The 17718-nt window shown below is 46.3% G+C and overlaps 1 protein-coding gene across 4 annotated transcripts in view; it reads right to left on the reverse strand.

Moving 5' to 3' along the window:
- Positions 1-17718, reverse strand: part of ZMYM3 (zinc finger MYM-type containing 3) — a 92137-nt gene that overhangs the window by 14101 nt on the left and 60318 nt on the right. For all 4 annotated transcript variants that reach the window (XM_077285008.1, XM_077285007.1, XM_077285009.1 and 1 more), the window contains exons 14-17: positions 17411-17469; positions 13895-14054; positions 11974-12089; positions 11695-11866 (exon numbers count right to left, since the gene is read on the reverse strand). In XM_077285008.1, the coding sequence (XP_077141123.1) occupies positions 11695-11866; positions 11974-12089; positions 13895-14054; positions 17411-17469 (507 nt within the window). The remainder of the gene's footprint in view (positions 1-11694; positions 11867-11973; positions 12090-13894; positions 14055-17410; positions 17470-17718) is intronic.

Here is a 17718-nt window from a genome sequence, read left to right on the forward strand (position 1 = left end):
ACCACGAAGGCATTCTTAAATGCAACAATAAAAAACAATCTCCGATGAAACTGGCTCTCATGAGGACCACCCCAGGAAAGGAAGACCAAGAATGACCTGTGCTGCAGAGGATAAGTTTATCAGAATTACCAACCTCAAAAAAGCAAATGACAGCACCTCAGATAATAGCTGTCATAAAAGATGCACAGGCATTAAGTAGGAGACATCTCAACGTCAAAAGTCCAGAGGAGACTACAGCAATTCGACCTTAAGCCCTTCACGACCTTGGGATTTTCCATGTTTGCTTTTTCGTTTTTTGCTCCCCTTCTTCCCAGAACCATAACTTTTTTTTTTTAATTTTTCCATCAATATGGCCATGTGAAGGCTTGTAATTTTTACGGGATGAGTTGTACTTTTGAACACCACCATTGGTTTTACCATATCGTGTACTGGAAAACGGGAAAAAAATTCCTTCTCTACTCCCCTCTTATCTCCTCTTCCCACAATCGCATACAAGATTTCTCTCGCGCATCACCCCTACTCTGGAACTCTCTACCACAACATATCAGACTCTCACCTACCATCGAAACCTTCAAAAAGAACCTGAAGACCCACCTCTTCCGGCAAGCCTACAACCTGCAGTAACCACCGATCGACCAAACCACTGCACGACCAGCTCTACCCCTCGCCTACTGTATCCTCACCCATCCCTGTAGACTGTGAGCCCTCGCGGGCAGGGTCCTCTCTCCTGCTGTACCAGTTGTGACTTGTATTGTTCAAGATTATTGTACTTGTTTTTATTATGTATACCCCTCCTACATGTAAAGCGCCATGGAATAAATGGCGCTATAATAATAAATAATACTAAAGTACAGTAAAATTGCAAAAAAAAGTGCAATTCCTCATTTTTTTCCCCTTGTTCATGAAATGCTAAAATTGACCTGCTATTATGATTCTCCAGGTCATTATGAGTTTGTAGATACAAAACATGTAAAGGTTCTTTTTTATTTATGTGCAAAAAAAAAAAATCCAAACTTTGTATATAAAAAGTCCCATTTTCCGAGACCTGAAGCGTGTCTATATTTCAGGATCTCGGTGAGGGTTAATTTTACCATTTTGGGGTGGAGACGATCTTTTGATCGCCTGTTATTAGATTTTATTGCAATGCTGCGGTGACCAAAAAGAAAATGTAATGGTGGGGGTTTAATTTTTTTTCTCGTTACACCATTTACCGATCTAATTATTATTATTATTTTTTTTTTTTAACTCAAATAAATTTTTTATTAAGAATAACATTAGAGTTGACATGTTACCTTCTTGTTTTCAGTACAAAGTACCGATCTAATTATTTTTATAGTTTGATAGGTCGGGCGTTTCTGAACTCAGCGATACCAAATGTGTATTTTTAGTTTTTTTTATTGTATTATTTTGAACGAGGCGAAAGGGAGGTGATTTTAACAGTTATATGTTTTAAAAAAACAAAACTTTTTTTTCCTCTACTTTTTACTGGCTTCAGAAGGAGACTACAAGTCGTGATACTCCAATCGCCTATGCTACATATAGCAGGGCTCCAGAACTGATATCTGCTAGGAATGCTGGCCACTGAACGGCACTCATAGCAGAACGGCAATGACAACCATAGGGCTCTCATGCAGACCCCGGGCTGTCACGCCAACCCATCGGCACCCCTCGATCATGTAACATTGGTACCGATGGGCAGGATTAGAGATACACTTCTGACGCAGCCATGTTGAATGCCGCTGTCGGAGATTGACAGCGGTATTTAACATGTCAACAGATGCCGGTGGATCGTGATTCCACATGCGGCTGTTAGGAGCACACGTCAGCTGATGAAATCTGCAGAAAATAAATATTTTCCGCAAATATAAGGCCGGAGTCACACTACAGCGAGATACGGCCGAGTCTCGCAGGTTAAAAACAAGCTCTGGCACTGGAACTCCAGAGCGGAGCGTGCGGCTCCATGTATTGCTATGCGGCCGCCCGCTCTGCTCTGGAGTGCCGGTGCCAGAGCTTGGTTTTAACCTGCGAGACTCGGCCATATCTTGCGGTGTGTGAACCCGGCCTAACACTGGTAGAGAGTGATTTTGGTGATAACGATGTAAGTACGGTTTTATATTAACTTTATGGTGCGGATTAAGAATATGACTTTGGTTTTGTCAGATTGGCTCTAGTTTCTGACATTTAATATTTAATTACAGTGGAATTTTGACTTCTAAAAGTCGCTTTTATAGGATTGTAGGTGCAAACATTGAAATACAAAATATATATATGGGATATTTCACTAGTTAAGACACTGTCAAAGACTCAAAAGACAGACCAAAGGCTATTGCATTTGTTATCACAAACAAGTCGCACTGGGGGAATGCATTATGGTCACGGATGAATTATATAAAAAATTAGAACCAATTCAGCAAAAGTAATGGGATTTTTTAATTCAACACACACATACAGTGTCATGTAAGAGTTTGGGCACCCCTGCTCAAAATTACTGTAACTGAACAGTTAAGCAAGTTGAAGATTAAATGATCTTTAAAAGGTCTATAGTTTAAGATTACACATTTCCTTTGTATTTTAGTATATGTGTATATAGTGTATGTGTATATATATATATATATATATATATATATATATATATATATATATATATATATATATATATATATATATATATATATATATATATGTACATATACATACAGTCATTTTTTTACATTAAAAATGACAAAAAAAAAATGGTCTGATGGAAAATTTTGGGCACCCTTTGAGATTTGCGTGCTCAGACCGAGTTTTCAGACCTTAATTGGCCTGATAGGGTTATGGCTTGTTCACTATCATCATTAGTGAAGGCAGGTGATGCAAATTTCCAAGCTTTATAAAAACCCAGCCGCCACTAACCTGGTGACAAAACACAGCAGCCATGGGTTTTTCTAAGCAGCTGCCTAGCACTCTGAATATGTAAAAGGTGGAGGAGAAGGCTGTAAGAAGATGGCAAAGCGTTTTTAAGTTGCCCTTTCCTCAGTTCGAAATGTAATTAAGAAATGTCAGTTAACAGGAACAGTGGAGATCAAGATAAGGTCTAGAAGATTGAGCAAAATATCAGTGAGAGCTGTCCGTAGGATTACTAGAGAGGCAAATCAGAATCCCCACTTGACTGCAAGTGACCTTCAGAAAAATTTAGCAGACTCTGGAGTTGTGGAACTTTATTCTACTGTTCAGAGACACCTGCCTTCATGGAAGAGTCATCAGAAGAAAACCTCTCCTACATCCTCATCATAAAATTCAGTGTCAGAAGTATGCAAAAGAACATGTCCTGTGGACCAATGAGGTTAAAATGGAACTCTCTTGCCACAAGATCAAAATTCAGGAAAAGACCATCTAGCCAAACATTAAATATGGGGGAGGATCAATCATGATTTGGGGTGGTGTTGCAGTCAATTGTATGGGGAACATTTCACGGGTAGAGGGAAGAATCGATTCAATGAAATTTCAACAAATTCTTGATGCAACCATAACACCATCAGTAAAAAAAGGAGATTTTTGTGTACTCACCGTAAAATCTCTTTCTCTTAGCCTCTCATTGGAGGACACAGGACCATGGGTGTTATGCTGCTGTCCACTAGGAGGCGACACTATGCATAATCTGAAAAAGATTAACCGTGGCTCCTCATCTGCAGTATACACCCCTGGACGGCGTCAGCCTTCTCCAGTTTTGTGCAAAAGCAGTAGGAGGAATGTAACATGAATAACATAGACATGCCTATAAGAAGGCCACTATGTACGAGCTCAAAGAACAATATGAGAACTCAACAGTAACAACGGCCCGAAAAGGGCAACAGGGTGGGAGCTGTATCCCCCAATTAGAGGCTAAGAGAAAGAGATTTTACGGTGAGTGCACAAAAATCTCTACTCTGTCGCCTCATTGGGGGACACAGGACCATGGGACGTCCCAAAGCAGTCCCTGGGTGGGAAGCAATGGACGAATATTGTGCAGAGAGGCCCCTATACTTGGGGCACTGCCGCCTGCAGAATACATCTACTCAGGCTCGCTTCCGCTGAGGACTGGGTATGAACCCTGTAGTGTTTCGTAAACGAGTGTGGGCTAGACCAAGTGGCCGCCTTACACACTTCTTGTGCTGAAGCCTGGAGCCGAATCGCCCAGGAGGCCCCTACCGCCCATGTAGAGTGTGCCGTAACACCGACTGGAAGAGGAGAATTCTTAAGGTGGTAGGCCTCTTGTATGGTGGATGTGATCTTCCTGGCAAGGGTAGCTTTGGAAGCTGGCAGACCCTTGCGGCCGCCTTCCGGAAGAAGGAAAAGGGATCAGACCTCCGGAAGGACGCAGTCCTAGACACATATATACGCAAGGCCCTGACAAGGTCAAGCGCATGCAGAGCCTTCTCCACTCTATGAACCGGGACCGGACAAAGGGAAGGCAGAGAAATTTCCTCATTGAGGTGGAAGTTGGACACAACCTTCGGAAGGAAGGATGGGACCGTACGGAGAACTACCTTGTCCTGGAAGGGCCGTCTGCAGGAGTGCTGTCAGTTCAGACACCCTGCGTAGCGAGGTGATTGCCAACAGGAAAAAAAAACACCTTCTGGGAGAGAAGGTGGAGCGGGACCTCCTTAAGGGGTTCGAAGGGTGGTTCCTGCAATGCTGTCAAGACCAGGTTAAGGTCCCACGTTTCTAGTGGTTGTCTGTAGGGGGGAACCAATCGGGAAACCCCCTGAAGAAAAGGCCTTACTCACGGATTGGTAGCAATGCACCTTTGAAAAAAAGCACTGAGAGGGCTGACACCTGGCTCTTAGGCGAGCCCAGGGACAGCCTGGCCTCCAGACCCAATTGGAGAGAAACCAGGTAGTTTGGGGAGGGAAGAAGGGAATGGGGTCTGGCCGCGATATTCGCACCAGGTAAAGAGAACTTTCCAGGTACGGTCATAAATCTTGGCAGAGGCTGGCTTCCGTGCCCTGATTATGGTCCTAATGACGTCCGTCGAGAGCCCTGCCTGGGTTAGAACCCAGGTTTCAAGGGCCACGCCGTCAAATTGAGAGCCCCTGAGTTCTGGTGGTAGAACGGGCCTTGTGATAGAAGATCCGGGTGGTCGGGGAGGCGCCAGGGGACGTCTGCTGAAAGTTGTACGACGTCGGCGTACCATGTACATCTGGGCCAGACCGGTGCGATTAAGATGGTTGGAACTCCATCTTGCTTGATCTTCCTCACCACTCTGGATAACGGGGAGAGGTGGAAAAATGTACAGAAGCTGGAACTGGGTCCAGTCCTGAACCAGAGCGTCTGCTCCGAGCGACCGCGGATCATGTGCTCTGGCCATGAAGTTGGAGACCTCGGCATTGAAGTGGGATGCCATTAGGTCCACATCTGGGGTCCCCCAGCGATGGCAGATCTGGCGAAAATTTTCGCGATGGAGAGACCACTCTCCCGAATCTATTCCTTGTCGTCTGAGGAAGTCTGCTTCCCAGTTGTCCACACCCGGAATGTGGACCGCCGAGAGAACCGAGCCTGTGTCCTCCACCCAGTGGAGGATGTGTGACACTTCTCGCATCGCCTGGGTACTGCGGGTCCCCCCTTGGTGATTCACATATGCCAGAGTCGTGGCATTGCCCGATTGTATTCTGATGTGAGAGGCTGCCAGTAAGTGATGGAAGGCCCTCAAGGCCAGGAGGATGGCACGAATTTGAGGATGTTGATGGGCATGGTAGCTTCCACTGGGGACCACTTGCCCTGTGGTGTAGGTGCACTGCACCCCAACCCGTCAGGCTCGCATCTGTGGTCAGAACCTTCCATTGACCTGTGAGAAAGGATTTGCCCTTTGCTAGCGAGGTTGGCTTGAGCAACCAGTGCAGGGACCTCCTGGTTGAAGACATTAGCTGGAATTCCCTGTCGAGAGGAAAAAGGATTCCTGTCCCAGGACTTGAGAATGGTTAGTTGGAGAGGCCTGAGGTGAAACTGGGCCAAATGGGACCGCTTCTATTGCTGCCCCAATCCTGCCGAGTACTCTCATGGCAAACCGGAGAGATGGAGGGGGTTTGCGGAGGAGGATGCGAGCTCCTAGGCGGAGAGCCAGTGCCTTGTCCCTGGGAAAGAGTACTAGACCCCTGGAGGTGTTGTATAGCATTCCCAGGAAGGTCAGAGACTGACTCAGGGTTGGTGATGACCTTTGAAGGTTGACTAACCAGCCCATGCGACTCCAGAGTGTCAATTGTGATTGAGACGCTGAGCTCGGAGTCCTTGAAGGTAGGAGCCTTGATGAGTAGATCGTCCAGGTATGGAACGACTACTATGCCTCTGGAGTGCAGGACGTCCATGGTGGCTGCCATGACCTTGGTAAACACTCTGGGAGCTGTGGCGAGTCCGAACGGGAGAGCCACGAACTGGTAGTGGTCCTGGTCGATTGCAAACCTGAGAAAAAACTCTGATGAGCAGGTGCAATCGGTATATGCAGGTATGCGTCTTGTATATCTATGAAGGCGAGATATTCTCCCTTCTCCATGGACGCAATGATGGACTGAAGGGACTCCAGCGGAAGTGACGAACCCGTACGTATTTGTTGAGTTGTTTTATGTCCAGTATGGGCCGTCCTCTGCCTCCTTTCTTGGGGACTACGAAAAAATTGGAGTGGAACCCTCGGAAGCACCCGGCCGCGGGAACTGACTCCTGCTTGAAGGAAGAAGCGAGGAAACCGCTTGATGGAAGGCACGAGCCTTGGCTGGCGGTTTTGGGGGAACAGAGAGGAAGAATCGGTTCGGTGGGTTGGAAGTTGAACTCTATCTTGTATCCGGAAGACACTAGTTCCCTGACCCACCTGTCTTCTGTAGTAGGCATCCAGACTTGCTGAAAAGAGCAAAGTCGCCTACGGGTGGGATGTCTTCTGGGGTCCGTGAGTCATGAGGAGGAAAAAAGTCTGAGGTTTTCCTCCTTTGGGCTTTGACTGGCCTGCTTTTAACTGCCAGGTCTTGTCCGACCTTTGCGTCGACCGTGAGTTGTCCCTGTGTGGGGAATGGTTACGTGCTGGACGCGAGACGGACCAGCCCAAGGAATTCCAAAAGGATCGGAATCGGGTTTGTTACACTTCTTGTAAGTGCGTATAGGTTTCAGTAGAGGGAGAGAGGCACTCTTACCCCCGGTGGCGTTGGGATATCATTGTGTCCAACTCTTCACCAAAAAAGTCACCCACTGAGATACGGGAGGTGCGTGAGGGACTTCTTTGAGGCTGTGTCCGCTTTCCATTCCGCAGCCAGAGGATACGCCGAATCGTGATGGCGTTTGATGCTATCCCCGCTACGCCCCTTGCTGAATCCAGAGCTGCATGAAGCATGTAATCTGCTACAACTGCTATAGGCTATGCTTGGTCTGACAGCTCAGGAGCAGATGCTTGGAGGCCAGCTTGTAAATTTTTGGCCCAAGCCAGGATGGCCTTGGCAGCCCAAAGTGAAGCGAACGCGGGAGTCAGGGAGGCCCCTGCCGCCTCGAAAAATTTAACGAGCCATGCGTTCTTTCTGCCCGTCTGCTGCCTATCTGGCAGTGAAAAGAGGGTCTGTGCTGCTAGTCTAGAGACTGGGGGTTCCACTTCTGGTGGATCTGTCCATTCCTTGGTGTCCTTCTGTGGGAAAAGGTACTTTGCCTCCAGATATTTGCGATTAGCAATTTTTTTTCTCAGGCTGTGAGTTGCTTTTTTAAGGATCGCTTTAAACTCTGGGTGGTTAGAGAAAACCTTAGGCGGCTTCAGAGGTCCTTCAAAGGAAATCTTGTTCTGGGGCTTCTGGTGGCAGATTAGAAATGTCCAGCACCCGATGGATGGAAGAGATTATGTCCTCGACTAGCGCAGAATTGCTAGGGGGGATTGGGATCAGAGACCCCTCCGTTTCCCTGTCTGAGTCGGAGTCACAGATGCCTTCCGAATCCTGTGTATCACTGAGGCGTCGCCTGCTGGGTGAGCTGGGGCGGAGGCCTTCTCTGGTCGGGGATTGTGGAGATCTGCATTGTCTGCCCCTGGAAGGGGACGGTCTAGATGACCTGGAACTACGGTGTATCTCCCTAGAAGGGGATGACCGTGTGCTATGGGATGACGCAGATGGACTTGACCTATGGGTCCGCTTGCGTCCTGACCTAGACGTGGATGTGCCACGTTGTTCCGTTCCTGAGTCAAGCTCTCCCTTTGCTGGGTAACGGTCATAGCCGAGGCATGACTCTGCAGAGCCTGAAGCAATGTGGAGGTTTGTTATCTATAGACTGCATCATAGATTGCGACCTCTGAGTGACCCATTCCGGCGTGGCATTAGACACCGAGGCATTGGCAGGGGCTTCTTGGGGCTCTGACGCAGTAGTCTGGATGCAGTCCTGGCAGTGCGTACATGCTGCCACTGGAGAGAGCGGTCCTGCAGGCTGTGCAAAATGCATAATAGCAGTCCTGCCTGGTTCTCCTGGACCTTGAGCCCGGCATAGTGCACAGAGTGCAGAAGGGCCTGCAGAGGACCTTACAGGGGTAGCTATGCAGAGGACCCTATAGGGGAGCCTTATAGGGAATATGGATTCACAGCCGAGAAAAACAACCCAGCTGTGATCTTACCCCACCAGTTTGCCCCTAGGTCCAGCGCCGAAGATCCACAGTCCTGTACCCCCCGGAGACTGGCTGGCCTGGTCCTGCTGACCGGGAGATGCAGGGTTAATCCTTGCTGCAGTAGAAATGGCCGCCGAGGAGAAGAGGCAGGGGGAGAAGGGGCGGAGAGCTGAGAAAAAAGGCGGCAAAGCTGTGTAAAAACGCACCCTTTCTGTCTCGATACACCCCCTCTATGACACTGTAGAGTGTCATATTTGTCATCCGGGGGGTGGAGAGGAGGCGGCGGCTTCAGCTAGGCCAAAGCCGGGGCCTAAATTAGATGCCTGATGCCCAGAAAGGCTCCAGGCCGGCGCGTAAGTCCGGGAAGGGGGGGGTCGTCTCGGATCTGAAACCCCCCCCCCCCCCGGATTTAAAGGCAGGATAGCGGTGGGGCTATAAGCGGAAGGGGGAGCCCTGTGAGGGGTCCCCCGGAGGCAGTATAGAGCTGGTGCTGCCGCAAAGACAGGGGCGCAGGGAGCCCTGTGTCTGTATGTGCCATGCCTGCCTGCACTCCCCCGGCCCCGACAGGAACCCGCAGCTGGGCTGGGGTCCCTGGATGCAGGCGCAGTGTGCTGGCCCATTGCTGGGAGCTGCAGAGTGCTGCCTGTACAGGCCCTACCTGAGGCGTCTCAACCTAATGCCCCCAGAGGGGGAATAGGGAGGGTGCTGTGTTGTCACCTTCAGTGGCCTTTATCCTCGCCTCGACCTCAACCCAGAAACCAAGAGGAATTGGGGAAGGAGGGGGGTCTCGACTTTGAACCAGCACCCGAGGGACTGGGGAAGGAGCAACATGGGGAATAGCCATCTCTACTTCAACCGGGCAGGCACCCCATAATAGGGGGCCGAGGAAGGAGCCATGCCGGGAGTCTCACAGGAAACCCACTTTTCTTCATCTGTAATCCGTCGGAAAAAAACGGAGTAAAAAATCTTAGGTGTGCCTCCTATGCGACACTAAGCAAAAACTGGAGAAGGCTGACGCTGTCCAGGGGTGTATACTGCAGAGAAGGAGCCACGGTTAATCTTTTTCAGATTATGCATAGTGTCGCCTCCTAGTGGACAGCAGCATAACACCCATGGTCCTGTATCCCAAAATGAGGCGACAGAGTAAAAACCTGAAGTGTAAAATAGGATGGCTTCTACAAATGGATAATGATCCTGAATACACATCAAAATCCACAACAGACAACCTCAAAAGGCGCAAATTGAAGGTTTTACAATGGCCCTCACAGTCCCGTTATCTGAGCATCTTTGAAAATCTATGGCTAGACCTCAAAATAGCAGTGCATGCAAGACGAGCCAGGAATCTCACAGAACTGGAAGAATTTTCTGAGGAAAAATGGATTAAAATACTTGTCTGGCTACAAAAAAATTTACAAGCTGTGATACTTGCAAAAGGGGGAGTAACAAGGTACTAATCATGCAGGTGCCCAAACTTTTGCATCCACCCATTTTCCTTTTTGTAATTTTTAAAATATAAAAAAACTATATTTTTTTTGCCTAAAATATAAAGGAAATATGTCATCTTTAACTTTAGGCCTTATAGAGATCATTTCATCTTCATCTTTGCTGTTCACAATGACAGTAATTTTGACGAGGGGTGCCCAAACTTTTCTTGCCACAGTATACATGTATAATTATATATATGACAGGGAAGTGCTGCATTGTATGACATGAGTGAAGGCAAAGCAACCATCAAGTGCTCAGTATCTCTGGGGACTCCTGCAGTTGGAAAGCCTCCAGGTGACACCTGAGGAAGCTGCTTCACAGAATGCCAAAGAGGTGTAAAGCTGTTAAGAGTAAACCGGGAGAATTGTGAGGAATCTACGGTTTAAAGCACCACTCTAGTTTTTTTTTTTCATCAGCGCTGGAGCGGTGCTACTTAGGTAACATCCCTGCATCCAATATTATGTTCACTACCTGCCGTCTTCAGCACTTCTTGGCACCGCTCCAATCCTGCGGCGCCATCTAGTGACCGCCGCTTCTAACTGGCCAGAAGCTACATCTCAAGCTCTCAATGCAAGTCTAGAGCAATCTGGCAGTTCACAACCTGCTGGAGTCCGACCAAAGCGGGCGGATAACAGCAGGAGACAGCAGCTGGTAAGTAGAAGACTAGGAGCAGGGACCTTACCTTAGCAACACCACTCCAGCACTGAAATAAAACCCTCCACTGCAGTGGTGCTTTAACAGACGCAGGCTTGTATCCCATGGGTCTCTCTATTCGTTTTCATGAGCTGTTCTCTTGCACTTTTGCTGCCTTTAGTCTGAATTTCCACATAACTTGTTCCCAGATAGAATTTAAGGGAATATGTCATCAAGTCTTTAGTTTAGGTTTTATCAGCAGGAGATTATCACTAGAGGACTAGTAAACCTGCTACCAGGTAGTCCTCCATATTCATGAGCTCTGTATAACCCCGCCCACACCAGACTGGCAGTTTTTATTTGTATACTGTACATGGACAAACAGCTACCAATCAGTGGTGTGGGCGGGGTTATACAGAGCTCAGCATTCAGAGAACTGCTAGATCTGCAGCAGATAAAGTGATTTTATCAAAACTACAGCAAGTAGCCCAGTATGTGATACATCACTGGAATCGGGGTCTCTACCCCTACATTATTCTGCTCTTAGATGACATAGCAAAAATCTGGTGACAGATTTCCTATAAAAAGGTTTAACACCAAGTCTGTTAGTCATTCTCTTTTCTTAGGATGGGGATAACTTACTGATTGCTAGGGACACAACGATTGGGCTGCCGCTGATCTAAGAAGTGGGGCTCTGAATGGAGTAGAGGTTGAGCATGTGGAACTTCTCACTAATCAATGAATATGGGACTGGCAGAGATAGTATCCTCGGCTCTCTCTGACAGTCACATGCAGAGCTCAAGTCTTTGGATCAGCGAGGGTCCCAGTGGTCAGACTTCCAGCATTCCATACAATAGCCCACAGGGATTGGGAACCCCATACAAACTTGGTGTACACCCTTTAAAAGCGCATTTTAATTACTAATTTGAAAGGGTAAGCATTTCTTAATCACATTTCAGAAAAACTGTTAAAATCCACTTTTCCACTACATGTGATCTTACCACCCAAGTCAGAAGATTTGTCCAGCCCTTCAGCCTCCGCAATCATTTCCGCCATGGCCAGAATATCAGCTTCTAGTGGATTGGAAGGAATTTTCACTTTCAGTTCCTCAATGGTTTCCACAATTTTATCAGTATTTTCCAAAGTGGTAGGTAGCAGCAGGGGCACAGGCACCTAATGTAATAACAGTGGCAGGAAAATTGACAACACTATACAAATGTAAAGGGAGTAATGAGGGAAAGAAAGGAGGGAATAAGGGCAAGCAGAATAAAACAACTCACCGGAACAGGCATCGAGAACGGAACAGGCACTTTTTGAGAGTATAAATTCATAGGTACTGGCACAAATATGGGCACAGGGATAGGTAGAATAATAACCTGTGGTTTCCAATCCTCATCTACAGCAGAAAAAGAATAAACTGATGAATACACATCTAGATTCATGAAGGCGTTACCTTTAACTGAAATAGTGTAGTCTCATGGTAATAGTGAGACTACTGAAAAGTACTCCAGAGGCTCTTGGGTATTGTGGCCGGTAAGGAAATTGCAAGATTTCTCACGATTTAAATTTATTTTCAATATACATAACAATATAGAACATTTTTAATATAGATAACAATATATAAATAAAAATGATCAACTTATGAAAAAAACAAAAAAACCCACAAACAATTACAAGGGATGTGTGATGGCTAAGAAAACATAAAAATTCAAGAGGTTTCTTAGGTAAAGTATGAAGAATAGGAATAAAATACTTGGGAACACAATAGGTTCTGTAGCTCACTTCATCCAAAGGCGCACTTGGGGCAATACTGATATGAAGCACTTTTGGTATAAAGTGATGTAAACATTTTACCTTAAAAACCCTTTAAAGAGAATCAGTCAGCAGGATTCAGCCCTAAAATTAAAGGCATGGCCATAATGGCGCTGTGATGCTGATTAATCTAATACCTGGTGTGCAGGGATATGCTCAGTGGCTGCTGGATACTCACCTTCTGAAGTTTTCATAAAGTGACATCTTCTGTGCTTCAGGGCAGGAGGTGGGTGCAGGGCCTTCCCCTGGTTCTCTGCCGCCCCCCCCCCCCCCCACCAGACCCCTACCCTTCTTGTACAAATCACCAATTATTCAGTGACCTGCCTTCTTTATAAAATTCCACGCCGCAGCCATTGTGTCGGTGGTAAATGAGCAATGAAAGATTACGTCTCGACACCAGTGCCAGCAGCTAACCCCTGTGCCCGCTGCTAAAGAGAAATGAATATTCACAACTCTCCATGCCCATGGGAGTGGAGAGCAGTGATTATTAATTTCTATTTAATAGGGAGCACAGTAAGCGCAGCCGCCGGCTTCCTGCAGCGGCCGGGCGATCACTTGTGCCCGCTACTAAAGAGAATGTTCACTGCTTTCCACTTGGCCCACCAAATTCCAATTTTTTCTATATGCGGCCCATAATACCCAGCCGAGTTTGAGACTCCTGCTCTAAACCATATAAAAGTGTATGACTGAATTTTTGTAAGAATATATTAGAGATCCACTATAAACATGTATGTGTGCTTTTCCCTCGCTCCATGCACGGGACAGTAACAACCGTCCAGGATAATATGACCAAATGTATCAGCATTGGAAGGATTTTTCACCCCTAATGTGGAATAGATTATAGAACCCCATTTATAAAACTTATTCCATCCATCTGTAGATATGAAGAGTCTGAACATAGCGGACTTTAGCCCAGAATCTGTACAAAATAATGGACACATTTGTGATGTTGTATGGAGCTCAGCCTATGGTAGTGGTCAGTAACTGCTCATCGGTTTATATCTGTATTCTCAGCTATAAACATCAATACTTCTCTTTATTAGTCATATTTCTGGCATTCCAATGTGTACAGGACATTTATGCAAATTGCCCAGAATTTATTTAAGATTTGTGGTCAGTTTTCCAAGATGTTTGGAACAACCTCCCTGCTGACTTCATAGACCATGTGCAAGTGTATCTAGAAGAACGGATCCTGTCTTGAAGATTAATGTCGATCACACCAAATATTTATCTGATTTTGCTTTTCCTCATGGACTTTGCATTTTATTTGATACAAATAAACTTATTAACACTTCTATTTTTTAAATTTCTTACTTTGTAGTTTATTTTCCTAAAACCTTTACACAGTGCTGTACATATTGTATACCGTTTATAAAGCGTGACACTTACCTGTCTGACAGTCACTGCTTTTTGTTTCCACTCGACAGGAGACCCCACGATTCTGCATTAACGGTTTACACATAGCAGCCTTGTTTTTACGTGGTACACTGGGACTTGGGGGCGGTGGTGGAGCAGGGGCCATCTCAGGCGACCTTGGTTTTGGTGATGCCTAAGATGATCAGACAGATTAGCGAGAAGGTTATTTAGCGTGCACTCAGCCCAATGAGACGAGGTGCTGGTGTAATGGACCAAAGGTCCTAAATAGCAATCTATAGAATTCACCGCACTCTCTTTAGATAAGTGTCAAAATTGTGATAGTTTATTCAACCTGAATTGAATTGGGAGCACAACAGAATATTACAGCATATGCGATTACAACGTTTCGGCTCGACCTGAGCCTTTATCATGTTATCGCTTTTTCCAATAGAGGATAGTATGTAGAGAGGGATAAGTCCCAGTGATGCAGCACAGATTCTTTTAGTAATGTACTGGTATGTGAACAGGTAGGTACACTAACTGAGGTTCCCCTATGGAGGGTATGGACCTTGTTAGTCCTTCTATAGAGCGGCGCTCCCGCGCTGTGCACCTGATACACGCTGACACAGAGCACAGCGCGGGAGCGTCGCTCTATAGAAGGACTAACAAGGTCCATACCCTCCATAGGGGAACCTCAGTTAGTGTACCTACCTGTTCACGTGATAACGTGATAAAGGCTCAGGTCGAGCCGAAACGTTGTAATCGCATATGCTGTAATATTCTGTTGTGCTCCCAATTCAATTCAGGTTGAATAAACTATCACAATTTTGACACTTATCTAAAGAGAGTGCGGTGAATTCTATAGATTGATCAGACAGATTAGACGCTAGATATATTTTCTAGGTTGAGGCTCCTGTTGTACAGGTATAATACTAGAGAAGGGAGAACACATCTACATGAAGTTTTTACAGTCCGGGCAGAAAGACTCGTGCAGTTTAACCCCCTTAAAGGGAATCTGTCAGGAGGTTTTTGCTATGTAATCTGAAGACAGCAGGAGATAGAGGCTGAAACACAAAATTCAACGTATCACTTCTCGGGTTGTGTGCAGTTTACTTACAATGAAGCTTTTATCATGAAGATATTATCACTGCTGGACCAAACATGCCCCTTTCTCTGAAAAGCAGCTCACTGTCAATAGACTATGCACACAGAGAGCATGGTGAAGTCAGGGCTAGCTTTCTGAGCTCTGCTAAATGCTACCTCTAAGAACTCTGACTGTGTCACAGCTGCTGCACTCAGTAATCTAAGTGATACCTTGTTGGATTCAGGGTCTATTTTACTATGTTATGCTGCTCTCAGAGGAGACAGCAAAACATGCTGACGGATTCCCTTTAAAGACCAGGTCTAACTTGGCCTAAATGTGAACAGATCTTTTATATATTTTATTCGAAGTCACATTCCAGGAGGTTTTATTTTTACAGCAAAGAAGCTTGTTTTTGGGGCGATGAGTTCTATCTATCGGTCAGTGGCACCATTTTGGGGTACACAGACCGTAATAATTAATTAACTCTGTGGCAAAAAAAAAAAAGAAAAAAAAGAGCAATTCAGTTGATTTTTGACATTTTATACATTATGCTTTACGAAGCATTAAAAGGATATTCCCACCCCCCAAGACCCTATCCCAATATGTAGTAGGTGTAATAGTAATAATATCAGCAAATACCTCCAACTAGAAATGTAGTCTAGTTTTTCTGATTGAATGTCTCTTTCCTCATTGCAGGACCTTAGGTATCCATATACCATATCCTTTATTTCTTGCGCCATATTTGGAGAGCCCCAACCATTTTTTCATTTTCTAAGTACAGGGCTTTTTTTTTGTAGCTGTAGCTTTATTGGCTTCAGCATATATTGTGCCTCTGGCATGATCTATTAATATCTGTGTGACGCCCCAGGGTCCTGGTTGTTACAGTGGCATTGTTTTCCTCAGGGGGAGAGTGAGGTCACGCTTGGAAGCGATGGAGGATTCCTTTTTGACAGGTAATTAGCACATACAACACCGTTCTGACTCCAGGCCAGAAGGGGGAGCTCTACACCCAACTTCAGGGAAGCTGCTCTCTCTGGTCAGGAGGAGGAGTTAGTTGCTAGACAGTTGCTAGGCAGTTCGAAAGATTTAGACAGTTGGTGCCTAACAGGAGACTGGGGCAGTCTGAGGCAGAAGGACGGGTGAGGGGCCGTACAGCCTGAGGTGCTGTAGCTCCTAGATAGCGAGATACAGAAAGAAGAACAGCCTTTAGCTAATGTGTCGGAGAGCGAAGCACAGGAGGGTGACAACAGGGGAGAATAGCGGCGACTGGGCTACCTCCCTGATTGAGGGCAGACACTGGTAGCCGGAAGACCGAGGTTGTGTCATACTCTAGGAGGCACAGCAGAAACCGGTAGGACAACTAGACTACACGTAACCTGTCCGCCCTAATACCCAGGAGACACAGTGACATATAGAGCCCGGGTCATGATAGAGACCCTGTAAAAAGGCTCGAGTCACCTGTCATATGGGTTTGTGTCCCACTTCAATAGGGGACAGAGATAACTGAGAGGACCTTGCTAAGAAGCCATAGGCAGTAAGGGACTATAATACCACCATGCTAAAAGGAAGGCTTTTAACTCCACCTGGTAAAGGGGACTCTGAACTCGCTTCCAAGCTGGCCGGACCCTGCCTGCACCTGTGATATGGTGCCCTGGACTGTGGCTGCCTGCTACCATCCGTAAACCAGGTAAAAAGACAGCACAACTGTGTGCTTCGTTCTTTACTGCACCACTCACCATCTTCCATCTATTCACCGGGAGCCCTGGGGACCTACTTCACCTGTGGGAAGTTATACTATCTAGGTGCCATAACATCACCCCAGAGGACCCCTGTAAGCAGTGTTGGTCACCCCAGACCGAATACCACAGGTGGCGTCACAAACTTTCTTTATTTCAAAAACCCCTTTAAAGACCGTCCCTTTAACATGGGCACCCAGGGCCACGGACCGGGTCGCCGCCGCCATGACACATCCCTTTAAGTACCGGACCCGGTACCGAGTACCCCACGGCCCTGGCGGGTGTTACATTTTATTTATAGCAAACCAGATGGAGCCGCATTTATGGAGCTAACAGACTGCAGCGAGCACTGACACTTCTTAGTTCCCCTCGGGTAACAGACACAGCAATGAGGAGTAAGAGGGAAGACAATGGGAGCCCCAAAATCACAATCCCGGGGTGAAAAAATGGACTGCCCTTTTCAAGCCCAAAACGGAAAGTAACACAGCCTTAATTACCTGGAAAGGCAGCACTGTGGCACTATAGGGTTAACAAAATTGTGCATTTTTTTACTATGGTCAGTTTCCCCCTCATGTGTAGCCTTGTAGAGTCTGCTTCCAGCAGGGCCCAAAAGACTTCTTTAGATGGATGAATACATTTGGGTTGACACTAGTGACTGCCAGCTGTCACCAGCATGTTCTTCACTATATCTCCATTTCATACAGTTTGGCTTTCTTCCTTTGTACTCACTGTGTTGGTGTCTGTTTTTGGCTGCGTACTTGCTGGGGGTTTGGATCCTGCATTCTGACCTGGTGAGATAAAAGATCAAGTTCATACAAAATAGACAAAATTTTGCTTTTATGCAGTCAGTGGCATTTTAAACAGCGGTTGCATTTAAAGAAAAATGATACATCAGTCAATATAAAAGTATCGATAGGGAGGGAGATAGAGATACTAATTGCAAAGCAATCAGTCCTCTGGGGGAAGAAAGTGTTTTTTTTTCCCTTTAAATTCCTTAAACTTCAGCTATACAGAGCACATAAATGCACCAGCTACAC

Source organism: Ranitomeya variabilis, chromosome 2 (genome assembly GCF_051348905.1).
Source record: "Ranitomeya variabilis isolate aRanVar5 chromosome 2, aRanVar5.hap1, whole genome shotgun sequence".
Lineage (NCBI taxonomy): Eukaryota > Metazoa > Chordata > Amphibia > Anura > Dendrobatidae > Ranitomeya > Ranitomeya variabilis.